The sequence below is a fragment of the Phalacrocorax aristotelis genome, chromosome 1 (assembly GCF_949628215.1).
Source record: "Phalacrocorax aristotelis chromosome 1, bGulAri2.1, whole genome shotgun sequence".
NCBI lineage: Eukaryota > Metazoa > Chordata > Aves > Suliformes > Phalacrocoracidae > Phalacrocorax > Phalacrocorax aristotelis.
Window position 1 is genome coordinate 211,303,815 of NC_134276.1, and position 23,665 is coordinate 211,327,479.

Here is a 23,665-nt window from a genome sequence, read left to right on the forward strand (position 1 = left end):
CATGACCTCATCCTGAGGCTACAAGCCTTTGGATTCAGCACGGTTATTTCCGCCTAACGCGAGAATTATCAGAAATAAACATCTGGAGAAGCCCAGAGGGAAAAGTCTAAATTGCTAAACTGAAATATACCCTCCCCACAAAAACCGTCCAGCAGTGACAGCTGCGCCACACCCACTCGTCCCTAAACTATATTCGGGTAGGTTTTGGAATTTTTTGGCTAAAAGGCATTATTAACTATTTGATCACGGTCCGGTAGCTGTAATTTGGGGCCATTCAGCTGCAAAGAGCCCCCAGCTGATGATGAAAAGCAGCTGCCGTAACAGCATCCCCCTCCTTGCGGTCCCCCGAGGCCCGGAGCTGGCTCTCACGTGCCGGACAGCTGGAAACTCTTACACAGATCTGCCGTGAGAAAGTACTTCTCAGCTCCTCGGTTCCCCGTGCAGCGCCATTCCATGAATTGCAAGGGGATAAAGTTCTTCCGTCATGGGATTCATTCAAGCAAGGCGGCTGTATTTCAGGGACTGTCAGCAAGGAGGCACGTTGCTTAAATTACTCTCTTTAAAACCTGATCAGACTAAAACATTCCAACCCCACATTCACGTCCCTACAGGAGGCGCATCCCCACTCAAACCAGTACTCAGGGTACCATTAAAACTCTCCTCAGTAATTAGCTCTAAAGTGGGAGGGAAAAAATTCTAGTCCTATTACAGCTGCCCTAAGGAATCCCGTTCCCTCTAAAGCAGACTAAAAATGCTCCCCAAACCATCCCCTGGCTACTCGCTTGCTGTACTTTCCAGGGAAATTACAGCTCTTCCAAATGAGGGACAACATTGTCCCTCCATTATTTACAGAGTTCAAAACTACGGTCAGGACAAAGATTTAAGAAATCATCTGGGTGGGGAGAGGGATAAAGGTGCAGTGTTATAAATGGTTCCTGTTGTAATAGTGCCTCCAAAGAGTATCTGTACAGAGCACTGCAAAAAAAATCACCAGACACCACCATTAATGAAACTCTTCCATGCTCTTGCCACCCACCCAGCTTCTCCCCACAAATCCCCCTCTACTCCCCAAAGGCCCCTCCCCAAGCGCCGGTTACATCTCGTCAGCCTCATTTTTATTACTTCTAAACTGTTTAAGCTCTTGACATTTTCTCCAGGGTCAGACACTCCAGACTGAAAAGCTCCTGTGTCCAAAGAGGCACTTCAGAATACGGAGAGTCTCCAGAAGAACCTGAAGACGCTCCTCCGAACTCCCTGCCCCCACCACTCCCCCAGCATCGCTTCTCACAGAGCCGCGGGGCACCGCAGATACCCACAGGAGACGGGTAACTCCCCCCGGAGGCGGGCACCGCGTCCTGCCCCGCGCTGCCAGTCGAGGCGAGGACTCAGACAAACCAATACTCTGCGTATCGACACGTTTCTTCAGGAAGCGGTTCCGCTCACATACCAGGCCTACCACTGCGGCAGCAGAACGAGCCCACAGCCCACGAGCGCCACATGTATCAGACCTGCTGCCTCGCAGGCACGGTAGCAGGAGACTAGACACAGATACCTGCCTGAATCCGACCCCAGGCCGCAGGACCAGACGCTCCCCTCTCCACTGACTGCGCTGAAAAGGCTTCTCCAGGGGCAGGGGTGGGCTCTGCATCGGCTCTGCTGGGCCTGTGGGGCCGGGCAGATGCGAGGTCTGGGGTCTCTCGAACGTGGGTACCGGCAGTTGTTAGCAGCCACTGCCACGATCAGCGGTTTGTTCAGAGCTTCGCTGTCGGTCCCAGAAGGGCCTCCTGAAGAGGAGGACACGTTCATACTGCTGTAGAGGTGCCGCTGCTCTTGGAATTCAAGAAGCGCATGATTTCAGCCTAAGATTTTCAACCAGCACCACTAACAAAGTTTCAATATTGCACTCGTTAGGCAGAATTAGACATCATAGTTTCTGCGAGTTTCTTCGCCGTTCCCAGGCAAGATGCACAATGGTAAAGATTTGTGGCTGCTAGAAACACTGTACGTGGCCATGGGAGGTCCTAATTATTTTCTCTGCAATGCCCAGCAGACTGAAATTTTCTCCAGATGTATAAAAATGGGATTTGAAAGAGTCAAGAGCCATAAGATTACTACCCCCAAGCCCAGAAGGTTTATATTAAAAATGTCATTACAAAAAAAGAAAAAAAAAAAGCCAAATCAGATTTATTCAAGATCAAAAACTCTTTGCACCGAGGCTGGCTGTATTTTTCAGCTGAGAAATATATAAACTTTTTTTTTCCCCTCCTGATAAATACCACATGAAAGATTAGCCATTAAAGTCTTCATATTTACAGAAATAACCAAGATTCAGATTTGACTGCTTCACTCTAATCATCTCCCCACATCAATCTCCAGTGGGAAAGCAGCCAAAAAACTCCACATATGCTCCTTGCAGGGCTGAGTCTCACCTAGACCTCTAAGGTACGGGAAACAGTTCAATCTGTACGGCTCCCTGAATAACACATCGAAATAAAAACAAGCGTCATGTTCGTTGTCCTGCTCATACCCCCTTCAAAAAAAACCCTTCTTCTGTATATTGGATGTGTTCAGCATAAAGCATAGATTTTAAAAGAAATCTAAATAAATGGGTCTCATAAAAAGGAAGCTGTAGAGAAATCTGCTGCTTTATGCTTTTTTGCAAAGCCCACCCCAGGTTCCTGTCAGAGTCAAAGCACAAACTCTGCCTCTTCAATCCTCTCTGGGTCTTGGAAATCAAAATATGAGTCACACCTTGGACACCGCAGAGCCTCATAAAGCGTTGTACTCCACACACTTCGATGGGTCTGTTGGGAAGTGCTTCTGGCAAATGGTCATGAGCCTCTTCAGCCCCTAGGAATTAACAAAACAAGGACAATTCTGTACTAAAACTGCAGCTGTCAAACAAACTTAACACTACAGTATTTTTAAGCTTAACAAGAAGAATCCAAACCAAATGGCTGCTATTTTGGGATTGTTTTTTTTTATTTGGTTGTTTTTCCAGTTTTTAAGTTCTGTGAACCCTTCTGCCTGCAAAGGGCCAAGTTCTCTCCAATATTAGAGGATTCTGTGGCATAACCGAAGGGACTAGAGTCAGTCCCTCATGACAGATTCAGTGAAGAATCACAGTAATGCTTTAATCCCTCTTCCCCACCAAGGGAGAAAACAAGACTATCACAGTAAGAGAGATTTAAAAGAAACCTGATCATTAAAAGTAATTCTATAGAGCAAAAAGCAATTTCTGCCACCAAAACAAGCTGCACAGCTACGAAAAGAACCGAACAGTTTCTCTGGAGGAGAGGTGTCACCCCTCCCTGTGGTGGCACCACACCTGGCCTGCACCGTGGAGACAAAGTGAAGAAGTAATCAAGAAGAAAGGCACAACATCAACTTTTCTCTTCAGTTCTTTCTAGGCATCAACTGCCAAAAAACAATGTGACAGAAACCCTGGGATTATTTTCTTTCAAGTCTCCTGTAAAAGGCTAACAAAGAAGAAGGAAAACTGCTGTGGCAGTACCGTAATTTAGCAGTGGCACTGTACTCCAAGATGGCCGAATCAAGTGCCTGTCCTTAGACACGACAGAAGATGGCTCCTCACTGAAGGGAAAAGTGATTCACCAGAGGATGCTTTGGCCTTTTCAACACAGACAAGTCTGGAAAACATGTCCTAGTACCATAATGACTCCTTGTTTGGGATGTTATCATCCCAGGTTCCTCGTAAATCAGAAACACATCAACTTCATGTAACTGCTGGGAGCACAGACCATACTCCATGCTCCAGTTTGAGCCAGCCTACCTAAACAAGACCCACTATTTAAAACCAACACAGAGAACATAGTTATTTAAAGCCAGCCCCATCTTGGCACTTCAGTAAGTTGTATACTAGAGAAGCACAGATATGAAATTCACAGTGGGAAGATGAACACGAAGACTTCCTTGACCAACACGTGTAGATTCATAGAATAGTTTGGGTTGGAAGGGACCATTGAAGGTCATCTAGTCTGACGCCCCGGCAACGAGAAGCACACTGCCAGCTCATGTCCAGCTTTTCACCCGCCAGTGCCCCCAGGTCCTTCTCGGCGGGGCTGCTCTCAATCCCTTCATCCCCCAGCCTGCACCGATACTGGGACTGCCCCGACCCAGACGCAGGACCCTGCCCTTGGCCTTGCTGAACCTCGGGAGGCTCACACGGGCCCGCTCCTCAAGGCTGTCCAGTCCATGTAACCCCAAAAGCAGGTAAGGGACAAACTGAGGAATTCTTATCCATTGTATCTCCCAAAGGCCGTGCTAAGAGAGATCAAGCAACACCAGAGAGTAGAGATATTTCTGCTAGAAGAGCAGTAAATGGACACAGACAGCCAACTATTCACCAGCGTCAGAGAAGCAGCACTATGGACATGTTGAGTCCCACAACAACCTTCCTTCAGAGGCCAAATTCCTTTTTTAACACAGACTAACAACAAAAAAACTGTTTGGTCTAGCATAAGCTATTTCATCCACTAAATACTTCCAAGCAAGTATTACACTAACTGGAGCCTGACTCTGAAGATGTGTAATCCACATGCCAATTTTCACCTTGCAAAAGAATTGGTCAAATTTGATTTTTTGGCTCTGTGTCTGGAGCTTCCTCTGACTTCACAGTGATATTTTTGCAGGGTATGATATTAAAAACTACAGCTGAAGAGAAACCAAAGGATATACTTGTAGCCCCAATACAAAGTGACTCTAGGTAGGAGGAGAAGTTGCATTTTACAAGCAACACGCTTGCAGACATCTGCAGAAGCTGAAAAGCAATGAGAGTCCTGCCAGAGCAGCAAGATCCTGCTAGAAGCTCTGAGCTCCACGATGCTGCTCTGGAGGCTTCAAAGTTAAGCCAGAAGGTCCTTATCTCAGTGAAACTGCAACTGGCAAGAGGCAAACACATTTAGCAGTACAAGGAGCAAAGACTTGTTTCCTCAGACCCATCCACCCATTACGCTGATACATCAGAGAAGAAAAACGACCACTGCTATTAATTCCATAAACAACAGAAGTTCACAACGTGAGTATGAATATGCATAGGAGGAATTGAACCTGGAGTTTTGAGCCCACACTGTTAAAGAAACATGTTTGAAAAATGAATGCATTTATCTAGTTGCAGATATAGTCAGAAGGACTGTATTCCACAGTATGAAATTCCACACATGATGTTAAAGCCATGAGTTAAGCAGTGAAGGAACACAGGAGAATAAAACACGTCTTGACAGCTACTTTGGCATTCATACAGGATCACAATAGTTAAGACATAGAAAAATCCATCAGACTCCGTTCCTAGCCCAGCACTGAAGAGGCTGCAGGTCCAGGATGAGCTACCTATTAAATGGGTGTTATGCTTGATATAAGCTAAGGCAACTGTAGATTTCTAGGACCTTTTTACCACATCACCTGTAACTACAAACCCAACATTTCTCAAAGATCCCCTAAATTCAAAAATCAAATCTGTTGGATTTCCAAAGCTGTTACCTGAATATACTTCCTTTGAGTTTCATCGTTGAGAACGTGGGCTACGTGCTTGGAGAAAATCTTTTCGCGACCCGTTCGAGCGTGGATGCCAACCATAGTGACACCAATAGGCCAGGGAGCATTTCCAATAGCCATCTGAAGATAGGCGTCGTTTGCCTGAAGGAATACAGTGCGGGCACACTCAGCAAAACAAAGGGCATCAGAAGGCAGAGCATTCTGGCATTGCCAGATACAATAACAACACATATTCCAGTCTCTATGAATCAGGTTTCATTGCACAATATTAACCAATTTTACAACACACCCTCCTAAGACAATTCACATTTATGCTCAACTCTGAAGGAAGCAGGGACTACGGACTTCACCTGATAAAAGAAAGCACTGGATAAGGCAGTCTAATACTGGTTACTGGGACTATTTTCAGCTCAGCCTGCTCAGGTTCCCATAAGCTTTTCTGCTGTAACCACCTTTACAGTCCTTGCCGTTTTGGTTGCAGACTGGACCAGGGAGCCTGTCTGTAGGCACAACCCACTGCAGGACCCCACTGTACACACAGAACTGGTCACCCAGCACACCGGAGTGCACTGGAGCCTGACAGCTCTCAGGGAGAGGAGCTAGCTTCCAGTGAGGCTGAGAACCAGCTCTCTGCAAAACTGGTTAAATAAGCACATCTGTAACAATGCTCATGGACAGCGCAGTAGCAGCAGTAAATGAATCTGAAACTTCCCGATCAAGATAGCAGATCCCCCTTCTTAACATAAAGCTGTAGCAGACAGCATCCCTGGGGAAAAACAGTGATAAAACTTGAAGGGAAAATGCATAGAAAGGGGGAAAGGAATAGAAGTATGGAGCTTAAAACAAACATGACAACTGAGAACCAGGAACCGAGTGGGACAGACACACATATGCAGTAACATAAACACAGCTTCAGGAAGGACTTGGAGCAGGACATTCCTCCACTGTTAGTAAGCAGCTACAAGTCTCACTGAGAAGAGTTTGTTTATCACCTCCCATTTAGAGGCTCATCAACACGAAGTAGCCATCCTGACCAGCGGGTGCCGTTTCTTCCCCTTTGGCACTGAGCAAACTGGGAGGTGAATAATGAACGAGGCAGGGGACTGCAGACAGAGCTGAGAGGAAACCTGGAGAAGGGACATGACTTTGTCTTCACCTACATGATGCGGGTTCTGAACAGTCTTAGCCAAATACCTACTTACTGTCTTAAATACAGTTTTGTGATGAAACACAGTGTGTGAGCATGCAATTAAAGACCCTTCCGGGACTGTTACAACAGGGTTAATTAAGGTTGAGCGGACAACTTGCATCCTGGCATTTGCCTACTGTCACATGTGGATTTCAGAATTTAAATCTTTCGAGCATTTCATCTAGCAAACAGTAAGAACTTGTGGCTGACAGCATTCACTAGGCTGCACAAAGCAAAAAAGCACAGAAGACAACAGCAGGCAAAGAAAGACAAGTCTCCTAGGAAGCAAAATGGAAAAGTATATCAGTATCTTTAAAAGCCTAATTAAAAAAAAAACCCAACAACTTCCAAATGTGTACTCAACTCCTCCACAATCCGTCTGTGAAGTTCACACAAAGCCAAGCACCTCCAGGAGACAGGAGCACAGCAGCTTAACCCTCAAGACAGACCACATTCCCGCACACTCACTACTTTGTTTGGGAAGGCATTGGAAAGGGAACTGCAACCTAATGATGACAACCAAAAGAAAAAAAAATGCCCCAAAACACAACCCCACTGTCATACATCCCACACTTCCAGTTCTACTTTCAAATGATTGGGATTAAACTTGCCTTAGGCCATCTAAAGTTTTTGCAATAACAAAAGCAGGTTTGCTTGCTTACTCAACGAATTATCCCAAGTCCTCACAAGAATAATAATAAATACTAGAAATTCAAAGGCAAAACATGGCTCAATTTCCTCTGCATACACAAGCTGCTTAAGCAAATGCTATGAGTATTTGAGTTCCACTTCTGAAGGCAGCTACAAACAAAATGCAGCACTGTCTTTGATCTTGTGTGCAAAGTACTTCTGCCTCCTCCAGTAGGCACACTTTGTCCAAAAAACTTTTCATTAACTTACTTCAACCTTACCAGACCAGTTAATGTGAGCATAGCCAAGGAAAGGCACAGTGTCTCAGATTCAATAACTCAGTTCATCTCAATTAATTCCTGATTAATTAATCAACACGCTATTACTATTAATTCAATACCTTCATTTAACCTTACAGTATCGGGTTTCCCGTCCATGATTCCTCTGCAACTTAATACAACCAGCTCTGAGGAAAACTCTATTCATGCTTGCAAAGCTCGGCAGTTTCTCCAGTGTCAAAAGATCTTCTGACAGGCTGTGGACCAAACACGACCTGGAGCCTAACCTTTAATAGCTATTTTTCAATTTGTTTGAAGATATGTTCTGTGTATTTCCAGCCATGTATCTTCAAAATGCAAAAAAATAGGAAATGCTGACATAATATACTCAATCTCTTAGAATCAGACAGCCTGAACATGCTAGAAGAGTGCAAACAAACATACCTTCACATACTCTCTTTGCAACATGAATTTAATAATATCTGTTATTGATTCTTTTATGTCTGCAGGAAGTGTCTACAAGAGAAAAAAATAATTAAAGACATTGTTACTTCAGAATAGCAGCTCAGGAAAATCACCCTACTCAGCATTTATACAAAGTTTAGCACCTACCCTAGCTTGAGGACCTTAACAAAGGAAAACATCTTAGTTATTTAGATGAAGGATCTGAAGTAAGAGACGTTAAGTGGTTACAGCTAGAAGCTAGTGGCAAAGTGCAAAATACAATCCCAATTCTCTATCCCGTTTGCAAGCCAATGAACAGGCAATACATAAAGCAACACCTGGAAAAGCAGTGGGCAGGCAGAAGAATTCACTGGTCAAGATAAAAAAAGTCGGAACTGGGAGCCATGGGCTCTAGACACAAGAACCCTGACCAATGCACTTATCCTCTCTTCTTCGGTGGAGATAACGTTACCTTAGGAAAGGGCACTAACCACTGGGTACTTTGAAAGCAGAAGTTAAAGTAAAGCTTATAGGATAGTGACATTTAAAAGTGATTCACCCTTTTCCGAAGTTTTCTGAAGAGTGGCCTCAGGTACGATTCTGTCTGCTTTTGAGTGGCACTGTTCAGCTTCCCCTGTACTCCCCGTTTCACATAGTCTTCTCTGGCATTCAGCTCCTTAGCCCAAACTCCGAGAAGAAACTGTACGATGAACAAGCAAATTTATGTCATAGTGCCATCTAGTGACTTCCTTGGCAAAAAAGGTGGGAACAGTGGTTTAAGCCACCATGGCAAAAAAAACCAAAAAGGAAACAATGGTGTAGGTATCAGTGCTGGGAGGGAGGAGTAGTACATAAGAAGAGCAGAAATCTGAGTATAAGATGCTGATGTTTCAGGGTAATTTTTGCAAAGGAGCCTAAGGAACGGTGAAGATCACAGTGAAAATTCAACACACCACAAGGCAAACATCTCAGATGTACCTTCTGTCTACCTGGAAAACAATTTTTGAGCTTTCTTTGTCTGAATACCCAGCCCAAACTGTAATAAAATGCCAATGTATCTTATATACACAAATAAAAGCTTAAACTCTCGCTGTGACTTCTGCTCATCACAATAGTTACACAGCGACTGGCTGACTCAAATAGAGGCAATACAGGCTTCTCCCCAGGAAACACGGAAACAATTTTCTGCTATCCACTTGAACCTGCTTCCTCAGCAACGGCAGTGGACTTTCTTTAAAACTGTCTTACTCCATATAACAGTACCAGATGACATTTCATTGCAGCTTGCACTGCTCCCGGGGAACGGAGGCAGGGACTCCTTGGAAGTTTTTTATGCCATAGTAGAAGCAACTACATACAACTGCCTCAATTATCATACGGAAATCAAAAACGTGTTTATTTTGCTTGGAAAAGTAGGACCAGGTGTTGAAGAACACTGCTCTCCCAACAGCTCTTTCCCAGGTCTGGCAGAAGACGCTGTTGTGACTAACCAAGGCTGTGGAGTGCCAAGCATTTCAAAAACACCACATCTTAAGCATAATGTGTAACTTTATCTCCCAGCAGCTGAAACCATCCCTTCTACTCACAAAATCTATCTGCATCACTGTAAAAAATGACACAGCTACAGAATAATTAATCTATGAGAGTTTTTTACCTTCAAGAATTTTGTTATGATGTCCATATCATAGTGATCATCACCCCGTCCTAAGGATTCTCCCAAAGCCTAGAACAGGAGAAAAAAGGCCATTATTTCCACATCGTCTAGAGGTTTGCCACCACCACCACAGCAGAGTGTGACTCACTGCATTGTGACCTGTAACAAACTCCACCAGTAATCCAAAACGCTAATTAGGAAACAGAATCAAACAGCTATATATGCTACTGAGATTCATTAATCTCTTAAAAAATTTAGTCAAAAAGCCAATATCATTACTTCTGAAAAGTCAATGCAACAGTAATTTTTCATTCATTAACTACTAAATTATTGGCATAATTAGAAGCTGTCTGACAGCACTGTATTAAGGGGAACTGTGGGTGCACAGTGTTTTTTGAGATCCCCAAAGCCATCAATTAACCTAATTGTTTTGTTAAGCTATTTCAAGTCTCTAATGTACTGGGAGTTTTTACCATTTCATTTAATTGTAGCTGTGAAATTGAGGGAATAAATAAAAAAAACCAAACCCAGTAGTACGCTCCAATACTCTAGCTTCCCACCAAAACCTTGAAACTGTTAATACTAACAGCAATTTTTAGAAACATTTTCCAGTACGTACAGTTGGATTTATAATCTATTTCCATTGTCCTCACATTTCCAAAGTGAGCTCTCTTTAAAAAGTCTCCTAGATCTGGAACCCAGTTCAGCGTAAGCCTTTATGCTTACGCAGTTGAAGCAGCATAAAATTAAGACTGCAGTGTTTCCAAACTTCTCAGAAAAAAAGATTACTCTCATGGCTCAAACCAAGGCTGCCCTACTACCCCAAAAAGAGGATATTTTGAGAACTAACAAGTCAATAAAACGCAGTCCCACTGCAACTGGTATCCATTCTGGTGTTACTGTTACTTTAAACCAGAGCCCCTGGTACCATAAGAAAAAAGCCAAAGACTATCTCCTAATAATAATGTATTCGTTTAAGCTTTCAGTTATAAATCAGATTATTTCTTCAACACACTTTTGCAGGGATGTTATGAAGATTAACCCCTGCAAAGAGTGCTGAAGATTAAGGGTAAAAGTCTTCAGCTCAAGTTAATGTGCTTTTCAAACACCACCCTAAAACACCAGGCGCTGAACACATTTCATGGCACTCACTCTCCGCTCACTCACACAAATGCCAGGGTATCCTTTCAGAAGACAGCAGTCATTTGCACTCAAGATTCTGGGACACATCGTCTCTGCACTTACATTTTCTGTGATCTGCTTACTTCTGATGTTCGCTTCTTTTTTTGTCCTGGGTATTTTTATATCAAATATTCTGTGTGTCTATTTTTCAGAGTCCGCCTTTCTTGTACAGGGAAAAATTCATCAGTACTAAGTTTATTACCCACTCAAATACTCATTGGAAAGACTTTAGCATTTATGACCAGGTAATGTATTAAACACTCTACTTCCAAACCCCCTGCAGAGGGAATCCTAACTGTATCACTTTCCTTGCAGGCATCTCCTGCCCCCTTTTTGATGAGATGGTGTAGACAAAGACCACTGCAGTTTTCACACGTCTACTCTAGGCACCTGTGGTGCAACTCAAGGCTTAGAAACCTAAATTTCCCAACAGAGCATATTTAAGGATACTTCAGAATGCCTAAGCTAAATGTTGGAAACAAGATAACTTTGTCTAAGCAATTCTGAAGCTTTCTCACAACGATATATGACGCCTAAAATCCCTTGATTCAAATCTACCCATCACATACTTCTAGTTCTTCAATAGTAGTATTCTCCTCATGGACTTTCAAGTCATTCTGTGAGTCATCGTCTCCCGCTTCTTGGCCGCCTACAATTTCGTTCAGATACTGCTGGTCAATCTTATCCAAAGCAGCCTTCAGGTCATTTCTCAGGCCCTGGAAAAGATAAAAAATAATGACTAATTTACCAAAAAACCTAAAGTAAATAAAAGCAGTTCAGAACTGTCACTGTAAGCATCCAACTTCTGTTTAAGAAAAGCCAAATTCTGTGAACACATGCATAAGGGTTTAGCTTTGTTGTCTGAATTTAAACTGAACTCAAAGAACAGTTTCTGGATTGCGCCAACACTTAACGAAAAACAGGTACATGAACTTCTGCAACGTTCCTATCTACGAAAAACACTTTTTACCATATTTTCACCAGAAAAAGCATGGAGGACTGAATCAACTTCTAGGACTTCCTTCAAAACATCTTCTCCAAGCAATGCACTGAACCACCCCAAAACAAACAGAAAACAAACCATAACCATCCTCAGCTCTACAAGTCTTCACATCTGCCCTGAAAAAAGCTGTAAATAAGGTTAAGTAACACTCCTTCAGTACTATCGCATAAAACATGTATGTAGTTTCCCTTTACTATCAATGATTTAAACATAGCAGAATGTTTTATATAGATTAAGTGTTTGAAATCCCCTACTCTAGAATTGGTGATTTAAAAATAAAATTAGAATTAGTTTGAAACCATATATATAAAATTAAGAGCTTCTTTTAAATGGAACAAGAAACTTGGCTTAGTCACAGTTAGAGGACTTGCAGTCTTATCTTGAGACATAAAATATAATGACATTTCTTACCCCAAGATAAATTCAGCCACTCCACTGGGAATAGATATGCACAGTTATTTCCCCTCTTTCATCACCATACTTGACTGTCTGGAGGGTTTCTATTAATCATTTAATAGTCTAAAAATGTCTAAACCACAAACTGGTCATAGCGACTACCTACATAGCAACAGGAGCGGCTGAAACATGTAACACACAAATCCAACACAATCCTACTTAAAAGCTCACTATTTTCTAACACTCCTACTACTGTCGTCAATGTCACTGCAGGAGAAACTTCCATTAGCAGAATTATTTAAAAATGTTTAGATACATTTATGGTTTTTAAAAGACTTGAACGGGAGAAGGCTTTCCTTTTCTGAGCAGTCCCAGCAAAGACATTTCAAACAATTCAGTTTGCCACAAATTAGGGAAGAAAATCCAAACCTGAATTGCATCTCCTCTCTTACCTGATCAATTCTCAAGACAAAAGGAATAAATCAGTAAACTATGATATATCTTTTAGTCATTTTTTGAATCAATGGCTACTTTGAAGGCAAGGAAGGGAAATCAAGTTTTCCTAACAAGTTATAGCTCTGGAATCAAATGATTTGAAAAACCCTTTACATTCCAGAACGACAGGATGCAATCCTCCTCTCTCTCACCCGTACCATCTCAGAGATGCATATGATGACAAACACAGGGTGGGTTTAACAGTAAATGTCTTCTCTGCTTGTTAAAAAGCAGGTAACAGCACGGTTTGGGGAATTACTGCCACCTGGAGGCCCCTTTTTCAACTGAAATGGCCTAGCGGTTTCTAGGGTTGAACTGTCTAACATAAGGAATTGTAATTGTGCACAGAACTATGACATTTAACATACTTTCTCAGGCAATAAATGAGACAGAGCAGATATTTCTCTACGCTTTGTACTATCCCTCCCTCCTAATAATTAACAATTACTGGAACCGATTTTCTGTAACTCACAGGGTTCCTCACTGGTTATCCCAGTACAAATAAGTGACTAACAATTATCCAGTCTTACCTTGTTCACTTCAGGTGCAAGAATTTCTATCTTCCTCAGACGCTGAAATGCATCGTAATCTGTTTCTCCAAAGAGTCTGATCGGCTCACCTCTCTCTCGTAACCTCCTGATAACCTGAAAAGAATCAAAGTATTCCCTTAGGCAAACTCATAAAGGAAGCAAAACAAAATCCAGAACGATGGATTTATTTACTTTGCTTAGAATAACAAGCTGCCTGGATTGGAAAGGAAGTGGCAATATTTTAAGCAGCAGAAAAATGTTCCAGACACTTTACAAGCTAAATATAAAACTCCCACAGTACTTCAGTGAAAGGTCATTCCAAATATTACCAATCTAAATTTTGCATAAAATCCCAAGCTCTTTGGTATAGCCTAACTTCCTCCTGCTCTGACTTGTTTAAACAAATACACAAAAACCATCCCTCTGGCAGAGCTTAAAAACCGTTTTCAAAATCACAAAGGAACTTGACGATAATCTCACTCACCTACTTGTCAAGGGCAAGAGAAATACTCCCTAACTAGGCTGCAGGTTGTCCCAGAACATCTGCAAGTTGATTTGCTGAAGATTCTCATCCTTACGCATTTGGCGAATATGAAGTCCCATAATTTAATGGGATAGTTACTTTAAAAGTAGATATTACAGAGGTGAAAAAGCCTCCCTCAACTGATTCACAAAGTCATAGGCAGAGCCAAAACCGGAACTTCATTCTCCCAATTCCTTACCTCATGCATTGCTTGCTAAATAGCTTTACATTTACCATTATGTACTCAGTGTATCAAGCAATAGGCTTACTGATACATGAATCACCACGCAATACTGTGGTGAACGAGAGAAGGCCTTACACTTCACTTCATGCCACCACTACATCATACCAAAAGACTGGTTGTGTGACAAAAAACTAAATGAACTGAGACATTGTTTATTCACTTCAAGTGTCTTGCTGTATGTTGGCAAGCACTTGACTTGCAAATGTATCACAAAACCTGCGGTGGACAGAGCGCTGGCACAGCAATACCTAAACCTTGACCAAAACACGTACCCAAGCAGATCAACAGCAGTGAGACACCGTGCGTTACACAGGACATACGGACCAAACCTCAAACCAAACATGAAACTAACAGGCCACGTTACAAGTCTTGTGATACATTCCTGTAAAAAACAGTATCTTGCAAAATTAAGGGGACATGAGACTTCCTTGGATGATCTCAGCTGTCAATTTCAGTATTTCCAAGATTACAATTTATTCTGTACTTCTGACCTTCCTGCTTCTCTTCTGATTTGGGATATAGATCTGTTTGTGAATTCACATTCACATAGGTATTTTTATCCTTAGAAAGGACAAAGAACACATCAGCTGCTCTGGCTTCAGAACCTTTTTTTCCTAGAAATCAAGATAAACTTCCAAAACTTAGTTTCTAAATTTGGGTTCAGACCAATCAGCTATAAAGAAAAGAAGCTGGAGGAAAAAAATCTTGGAAAAAGTCAGCATGCCACCTTCAGCATTATCCCAGGATAATACTGACATTCAGGGTATTGCAGAAGTCATCTGAAAGAGCATTATCACACATCTGTGCAAATCCATACGACAAAGCGGCTCTCTCCATCTGTACCTCCCTATGCATTCAACTGGACAGCAGATACTTGATGAGCGAAGACAATCATTAATTACTGAGTGTAAAAATGGATGCTTTTCATTTAACACAAACTGTCATAAAAAGTAGAGTTCACTAGAAAAAATAGCCCTAACAAGAAATTTCAGATGCATTTGCTGTAAACTCAAGCAGTCTGTTTATGATGATTTATTTTACCTCCTGTCTGGAAAGGGTCATTGGTAACTTTTCTTCTGCCAGTTCGAGTTCCAGCACTGGATTTGACGAAGTCAACGGTTTCTCTTCCTCTTCTTGCTGTTGTACCTACATTCAACAGACAGTTACTATTGTGCCGATGGGAATAAACCCATATATTGATAGCAGTGTGAAGATACAGAACTCTGGAACACAGATTTTAGTAAGATACCTTCAGTTTAGTTTAGTATGAAACCTTTAGTTTCAGTTTTTGTTGTCTACAATTGAATTTCACAGAACAATAAAAGCTTTTAACATTATCAGTAATTAACTAACACTTCTGCAGGTTGCAGAAAGCAGTCTATAGAAAATGGAAAGGACAATCGCTAAAGTTTGGTGATCGCTTTAGCAGGCAGGTGTCAGCACTGGTGCCAAAAATAGCAAATACACCCCCTGCGCTATCCTCCTTACCTATGCAAAGGCATTTGCACCGCTATATGATGAACCAGATGGGGGGAATGATTCAAACAGAGAATAATCTGGCAAACACAAAGAAAGGTACCCTTCCCAGCCTGTCTAACCTCATCCAGCTCACCAGCTGGAGCACATGCATGGACACACGGGCAGAAATTAAAACCCAAGGGCAGGGAGAGAGTGGGGCTAGTTCTTTCAGTGGCAGTGTCAGCTTAAAATGTTTACTGCCTACAGCTTCAGAGAGCTGAGTACAGTTAGCACTGCTCCATGGTTTCTGCTGGGTTTTGAGAGGTGCTTGTTTAAGGTAACATGTTTCTCACAAGCTTGCCATAGTTTCTTGCAGGTTGAAGAAAACCTACAAAAACCTACAACTCCTCATAGGGATAGGATCTCATTAACAACACCTCTTAATGTAAAAGAAGGTCCCCCTATCAAACAGAGTTTTCCTCCTTCATTGCTCAATATTGTAATAATGCAAAACAACTCTGATCAAAGCAACTTTGCGATGGCAGTCATGTAACTACTGTTCCCTTTATAACCTCCAATTTGACACTTCAGACAGCACAAGCAGATTGCTCTTGGCAATATTGCTGTAATAAGGCAACATTTCCAGCACTTAAACTCACATCTTGGTTTTTCCCAGATTCCATATTAGAATTTATTTGCTTTCCGTTCTTGCTAAAAGGGAAATGCTCCACTTAATTCCACAGGCAGTACATTGTCATTTCCAGTCCGTATTCAGGTTGAGCAGTTTGATGAATGAACTAGACAGGTTTTTTTAAAAAAGCTTTTCTGTTATTTCAGGCCAATGTGCCAGTCTTGCACCCCAGCGTCAGTATGACTCCATGTGGATGTAAGGATCCACCCCTGTGGTTCCTGCGACTGGATTCAGCCACAAATCTATATTCAACACTATACTAGCGAACACAGAAATCAATCCTACAGCCACAGGTGTTTGGAACGAGCAAGGGAAGGACAATACAATCAATGCTTAACACATAAAGGGAGGGGAAAAATAAAACTTCTATTGATGCCGGAAAGGGGGAATTGACAGGACAGAAAATATGGAAAAACTGTGTAAAAAAAAAAGATATATATATATAAAGAAAAGCACTCTCATGGCAGAAGGAATCGTACAAATTTTAACTTACAAACATTCTTGAAATCATAAAGAGACAGCAGCAATGGGGGAAAAGATTTGATCCGTTCTGTCAGCTGGACTCCAAGTTACAAGCAATATCTTTACCACAGTTATTTTGGTTTCAATGCTTTTTTTTTTTTTCCAAGCAAGACAAATTATTACAACTTGTTAAGTCTAAGCAAAGGAAAAGTGTACCCGAATTTAAAAAGAAATCAGTCTATATTCTACGTCTTATTAATTTAGTAAAGATCAAATGCAGAAATCTGGGAGGCTCTAAAAAGGTACTAAATTTAAATAAGCAACTTATTTTAAAACCATTTTCAGGGTCGCATTTCAAACCAAAACTGGTGCTGCAGCAGCACAGATAACGGCATTTTAACCACTGTGCCAGGTTCTGAAGAACTCAAGCTAATGCTCAAAAAGCATCACGCAGTCATTTCCACTTGGAAGAGCGACAGGGTTCACAGAACACTTTCTCGTGACTATATGCCACATGTGCCAAGAATCGTTTTGGCATTGATCCTACAAAGAGATCAAGGTTTCAGAATAAGTCACTAACTGGGTAAAGTTCAATTGAAAACAAAGCTCCTGTTTGCGCCCAGTAACAGCAAACAAGATTTCGAGCCTCTGTCTTCCACAAGGGAACGCACCCCCCTCCTCCCATACACGTATAATCAGGCAGGCAGGCAGACACACACACACACTTGTAAAAGAAACAAACATTCTTTCCATTTCAGTAAACCATTTCCCTGACACCAATACGAGGCAGATAAAGCCTTCCAGATCACTCATTTGTTTCAAAACCCACCCTCGGTTACCAATTGTTTTCTAATATTTTAACAGCAAGAACACAAATGCTGTTGTTGCACTCTTTCAGTGCTGGATGGTTGATGGCCAATAGCCAAATACAGACAGTCTGAAAGTTGGCAGGTCTTTTTAGTATGTGCCCACACTATACTGATTTCTTTTGGACATTTTGACAAGACCGTGAAAATCATCTGAATGGATAAAATTATCTGAATGTATCCATTTTTCTCTAATAAGGGGCGGGGGAAGGTGGCTATATCAGATCCAGTGTTCATGCCTAACAGCACAATTTTAAAAGAAAGGAAGACAAGCTTTGATCCCAAGCCACTTCATGCTCTTCCACAAAAAAAATAAATAAAATAAACAAAAGCCAAACCATAACACAAACTTAAGTAGCTGTATATCATGCATATTTTTCCTGCATTGAAAATGGTTTTGGAAACTCATACCTCTCCAGGTGGCTTCTCATTTACAGGCTAATGTACAACATTAACAGATTGAACAAAGAACAACAATTATCATTAACAACATTTATACTGTTGATAATAAAATGTAGACTTCAAAGTAAACATACAAATTCCCAGAAGGACAACTACCATACCTTGTAGCCACATCTCTGAAAGTAGGCCTCCTCTTCTTTTTTAGCTAACTCACTGCGTTTGAAATATTTCTTATTTCCCTAAAAGAGAGGAAAACTGTTAACAGTTTACAGTTTTGCATACTTGGGCAAAAATGGCTTGAACTTCCTTATTTGATTTGGTGAATTCAGCTACATCCTTTCCTAGAGGTGGCTACATTGTCATGCAAAGGGGACAAGTTGGAAGCACCTCTGAAAATCAGCTACATAGAGTGACTTCACAGCACATATGTATAAGCAGGCTTGAAAGTACAACATGTTCACTAGTGCTTTAAAAAACATGTTCTTTACCATGTAAGGCCATGGTACTCATTAGCATAAAGATTCACTGCAGAAGTGCACAACAAGACCCAGGCTGGAGTACAGGAAAGTTATTCAAGAAAGCCACACAAATCAAAGGAAAAACCATCTTTGTACAGAGTATTTTGTAAGTCTGTTTGGGGAACCTGTGTAGAAATCTGTTTGATAAGACCTTCCAGACACACAACAGCCAGCATCTCTGGTCACCCTGAAGCATTTCCCTTGACTAATATGAAATATTACTTCTTTCTTCATGTTGCCTGACTGACAACAGCCTCCGATCACAGCTCCCTACTTCAACCGCTAACGGCAAAACCTTAACTCAGACATCCCCAAAAGCACCCTGCTTTGCTGTGGGTGCCGTTAAGCTACCTCACATAGCACGCACACACACCTCTGCGGCCCTGCTATTGCTAAGAGCGTTCTGCGGCAGTGGTGAGGAAAGGGATCCACACATCCATCACCCAAGGCAGCACAAATATTTCTCATCTCTCTCAGTGCCTGAAATAAACAACTAAACCCGCTCCAAATGGCAAAGGCACGCAGCCAGGTCCTGAAGCCGGGCAGCTTCTGCGCCCCGACTCTCCAGCGCCCCCGACCCGGAGCACCCCTTGACTTCATCTGTCCCCTGATCCCACCCTGGGACCCTCCTGTTCCTGCTTCCTCTCCCCAAGCCCCGACCGCCCCCGGACCGCTCGTGGTCCTCCCAGACGCCATCCCACGCCGCTCCTGAGGCTCCCAAAACCCACCCTGGGCAGTTCCGGAGCCCCTCACTCTCGGACCCCCTTACTCTCGGACCCCCTCACGCCCTTACCGCCTCAACCCCTCACCCCAGGTTCTGGCCCAGGCCCAGGCCCAGGCCCAGGCCCAGGCCCAGGCCCAGGCCGCGCCCCCTCCCCTTCCCCGCCCCCCCCCGGCGGGCCCCCACCCCGAGACCCCACCTCCGGCCGCCCCGGCCCCGCAGGACTCCTGGGCCCCGTCCCCACCGCCCTCACCCCCACCAGCTCCTTCTCCTCCAGCTGCTGCCGCTTCCGGCTGATCTCCCGCTTCAGGATGTCCATGGCCGCCCCGGCCAACGCCGCCGCCGGAAGCGGAGGAGCAAAAACAACGGGCGTCGCTTCCGGACGGCCGCGCCGCAAGGCACAGCGCTCCCTGGTGGCGGGGAGGAGCGCTGGGAGGCGGCGACAGCGCGCGGTAGTGAGACAGTGTGGCGGGGCGGAGGGGAGCGGCGGCGGCTCCGCTGCCCCGGGAGGGCGTGGGGCTGGTCGCTGGCCCCAGGGATGGCGGCGGGGGTCGGCCTCCTGACCCACGCAACGAGAGATAGGACACGAGGATCCTCAAGGCCACAGGTTGCACTCGGGAAGGTTTAGGTTGGGTATTTGGAAAAATTTCTTCACCGAAAGGGTTGCCAAGCGCTGGAACAGGCTGCCCAGGGAGGTGGTCGAGTCACCATCCCTGGAGGTGTTTAAAAGACGTGTAGATGTGCTCAGGGACATGGTTTAGTGGTGGACTTGGCAGTGTTGGGTTTGCGGTTGGACGTGATGATCTTAAAGGTCTTTTTCAACCTGCACGGTTCTATGAGGCTGGTCACTGGTCCTGACGAACATGTGGACCCTGCCACACAAGGGAGGGATGCTGTCTTGGCTGCTCCCGGTATGGTTCGCTCCAGGAGGCATAACAACACCCTGAGGGAAATCAGAACTCTTTCACCGACTCCGGGATGCCCTCAGGCAAAACTACACCAGCAAACATCGCAGGGTTTAATTGCAGGGTGCTCGCAAGTACCTCCCTCCTTCCCCAGGTGCTGCTATTACAAGTCACCCAAGAGATTGGAAAGGTTTGCGCTCCCTGTCCCGTGTGCTGTCTGTGCACCTGAGACAGCACGTTGGGATTTAAGTGTGATGCCTGGTTGCTGCTTCTTTCAGGCCTAGAGGACTGAGGTAGCTGGTAGGGACTGAGCTCCTTAGTGTGTACATCCTGGAAGTAAAAACTACTGCCTTCATTAGCTTGAGTCCTTGTCACCAGGCATACAGCATCTGTGACACATGAAGAAATCTTATTTTGCTTATTTACCTGTTTTTATCCAGCAATTTCCATCCTGTGGCTTGTAAAGTCCAAGAGGTCCAGAAAAAGCTTTGGAGAATGGGTAAGAACAGCTGATTCTCACTACTATGCTTAAATTCATCAGGACCACACCTTTGCTGGAAACAAAGAGCACTAAACAATGAAGGATGAAAGTCACTGTAACTTTAGCTCCTCTGTTTCGCTTAGAAGCAGCCTGGCTGGTGGCAGCGCCTCCGACTTCTCCAGCCTCATGCTATGGCACATGGCAGCTTCTACCTTCCAAGCTCTGCCAGGGTTTTTTCACCTTTAGGTCCTCTAAGATTCTTTCTTTGCCTTTCCCTGTTGTAAACTCCATTGCTCCAGTAGCTATTTTGGAGGTCTGTAACTGCAACTGGCTTTTCACCTAGGTCAGATAATCTGAGCCACGCTCTGTGGCTCTTTCTCGCAGAGAACAGCCCATCAGTTTAGGGGTGTTGTTTAAACCCAGTCTGGAGGGATACGGATTTAGAAATCATGCCCTGCTTCACCTCAGGCTTGAATGCAATCTCTCTGCAATGAGGAAGCAATAGCAGTCCTACACTTTTTCATCATTCTTCTAAAATGAAATTATTTCACATCTGATGGTGAAAGGATCCGAGAAGGTTTCAGTAGAGAGGCCTGGGGGGATGTGCCCACACTTGGGTAAGGGCAGAAATGGGGAGGCTGTAGGAAAGCTCTGTAGTGGACTTCATGGCAAACAAATCCAGGTGCTTGTGTCTGAGTCCAGCTGCCCCCCTCAATTAACTGTATGTAGACATAACCTTAGCCCTTGCTTCACTTCCTGCTCCAGTTTGGCATTATATCTCAGTTAGAGATAGTACAAAATGGAGGAGGAAAGCCAATTCACACATAGTATTCACCAGAATGATGCAATTACTGTGAGGTGACACCTAGACCAAAGATATACCCATTTATAAAAATCAAAACAAGCCAACAAGGTGGCAGGGAGGGCATAACAGACAGGAAAGCAGCTGAACGGTTTATGCTGGTAAACAACTTTGGTTCAGTTTGAAATTAATGCTGTACCTCTAAAAGGTGTCTAAAAGTTCACTAATGATGCTGCAACCTTCCATGATTGATTTGGTGCCCTTCTTCCAGTACTCATGGTTCTGTGCTCTCTTGTTTCCAGATCAAAGCATCCTTTAACGTATATCCCCTCTGTAGTTAAGAAAGTTGTCATCTGGAAGAGGAGTGGCAACCTACAAAGTATAACATCTCCCAGGAGAGTTGCTGTACGTTTGCAAACATGTATGTATGTTGGCTCCGTTCTTCTGAGGGCATTCACTAATATCTCCCTGAAGAAGGAAAGCAGGGAAAAAATATTTGGTGTCATCCACCTCCTCAAAATTTCTTTTTGAAGAGATTAGAAAATCTTCTGATATTTAACAAGTTGTGGTACCTTCTGTTTCTTTCACTGGCAACTGATGAGGAGATCCACTCTGGCTTGCTCTCTGATTTCCAGGATGGCAAATCTGTTTGACTCCTCTTTGCCTTGGGCTCAGGGCAACATTTTCTGAGACACAAATTGCTGAGAATGTTGGGTCAGGTCTTGGCTGGACCCTGTTCAAAGCTTCTCTGTTCTGCAGAACGTATTCCCAAGGGTGTATCTATGCTGGCAATTTGTTACAGTCCCTGCCCGCCTTGTTATGGGTCTCAGCTCCTTTGACTGCCTCCATTCCCACAAACTACTTGGTTGTAGGGTGGATATCTGGAGCACCCCTTGCCAGACAGACTCATGGCACACATGAAAGCTCACGCTGCGAGCCCTGCTCCTTAGACCAGGCAGTGGAAACTGTTCTTGTGCACTGCAGGAGGGTTTCTGTGAGTCTCCCTTGCTCGGAGGAGCCCTTAGACTGTGGGAACTGCTTACCAGTGTGTTATGAAAGTGGACAATTCCTCCCCTGTGCCAACCCCTCATCCATGCAATGATCCTTTTGATGACATCAGTGCTTAAGATATTTTTAATGTGTGAAATGGGTGCTTTTCCAAGCTGTATTTCAAACTATCAATTTATCATATACAGCATTACTCTAGTCATTAGAGTCAATTAGATCACTCCTATAAATCCTTAGCTTGACTGTTTGTTTTCTACTGCTCCTGTTTTGCTTTCCAGGGCAATAATGCTGGTTTGGTACCATGATGGCTGTGTATTTCTGTGTCACATGTGATTAATAAATGTTACATTTGCTGTCAGGGCTCTAGCCAGGCCGTTAAGCTCTCCCCAAACAGCTTGCAGAGTCTTGAGAGCTCACTGCAACTGAGCTTGGGTCTGGAAGCAATAGTGTTACCCACGTTTTTCCTAGATCCAGGTTTCCGCAGACCTCTGGAACAACCCCACAGAGTTAACCGCAAAGCTACTTGGAAGTAATTTGCTTCACAACATTCCGTATGAAATCAAGACTGGAAAGGGAAATCTAGAAGTTACTCAAAATCTTGGAACATTCATAAGGGCCTTATAAGTAATAGAAATACAAGCTGAAAACATACACAAGGTGTTTCATTCCAATTTCTTGACGATTAAGTGATTGCTCAGCTTTATCTGCTGCAAGCCAACTGTCAACTTACAGGAAGATTATTGAAGGCAGCTCAGAAATATGTTGTTTCACTCAAATAACCCAGATGTCATCTATTTGCCGAAGTGGTAAAGCTGATCAGAATGATTTTGGTTGCACTCAGTTCTTGTATTTGGTTTATATTTAGCTGTTTTCAGGTTGTATTCAATACTTTATGGGTATCCAGTTTCACTTTTCTATTTGCTATTATAACAGGGGAAGAACCCAGCTCAGCCAGCATATGCTTTCACTTGCACACAGGAGGCAGAACATATGCCTTACAGCTGACCGAGATTGCAGAACTCATTTCAAGTAACACAGGGCACAGATCCCTCTTGGAAACCTTTTCAGATAGGTACATGATTCCTTTTATTCGTCTTCAAAATACTAAAACAAATTGCTTTTATACTGTAACTAAATTGTCTGCTTCTGGCAAAGGTTGCTCCAAATCCAGTCTCGCTCTTTTCTTTATTTATTAAAGCAGTCCTTAACTTTTTGGAGGGATTAACCCATCCAGTTCCTCATTCTCTGCCCCCATGTTTACAGCTGTCT

General features: G+C 43.4%; 1 protein-coding gene and 1 long non-coding RNA gene across 5 annotated transcripts; one reads left to right on the forward strand and one right to left on the reverse strand.

Annotated features, from left to right (window-relative positions):
• Positions 1-2,160: 2,160 nt before the first annotated feature.
• Positions 2,161-19,577, reverse strand: PRPF18 (pre-mRNA processing factor 18). 4 transcript variants are annotated; one of them, XM_075081553.1, is made up of 10 exons: positions 19,454-19,577; positions 18,123-18,200; positions 15,124-15,228; positions 13,316-13,429; positions 11,461-11,607; positions 9,710-9,778; positions 8,615-8,755; positions 8,056-8,127; positions 5,500-5,655; positions 2,161-2,850 (listed from the first exon to the last, which is right to left on the reverse strand). In XM_075081553.1, the coding sequence occupies exons 1-10, from the start codon at positions 19,517-19,519 to the stop codon at positions 2,770-2,772; spliced, it is 1,029 nt and encodes a 342-aa protein (XP_074937654.1). In that variant the 5' UTR covers positions 19,520-19,577; the 3' UTR covers positions 2,161-2,769. The 4 variants fall into 4 exon arrangements, with proteins under 4 accessions (XP_074937654.1, XP_074937656.1, XP_074937655.1 ...); XM_075081555.1 differs by having other exon boundaries at positions 19,460-19,545; XM_075081554.1 differs by lacking the exon at positions 19,454-19,577 and adding an exon at positions 18,853-19,225.
• Positions 19,578-19,694: 117 nt separating this feature from the next.
• Positions 19,695-23,574, forward strand: LOC142057453 (uncharacterized). The gene is made up of 3 exons (XR_012660643.1): positions 19,695-19,807; positions 20,546-20,604; positions 23,330-23,574. It is a non-coding gene; the product is annotated as an uncharacterized LOC142057453 (long non-coding RNA).
• The last annotated feature ends 91 nt before the right edge of the window (positions 23,575-23,665 follow it).

What these genes read in the sequence shown, in the direction of transcription:
- PRPF18 (XM_075081553.1), bottom strand. Translation starts at nt 19,519, where the DNA reads ATGGACATCCTGAAGCGGGAGATCAGCCGGAAGCGGCAGCAGCTGGAG. An exon ending in TCATAACAAAATTCTTGAAG is followed by an intron (nt 8,756 to 9,709) that starts GTAAAAAACTCT and finishes TTCATCGTACAG; the next exon opens with TTTCTTCTCGGAGTTTGGGC. An exon ending in TCAGAAAACTTCGGAAAAGG is followed by an intron (nt 8,128 to 8,614) that starts GTGAATCACTTT and finishes TTTCTCTTGTAG; the next exon opens with ACACTTCCTGCAGACATAAA.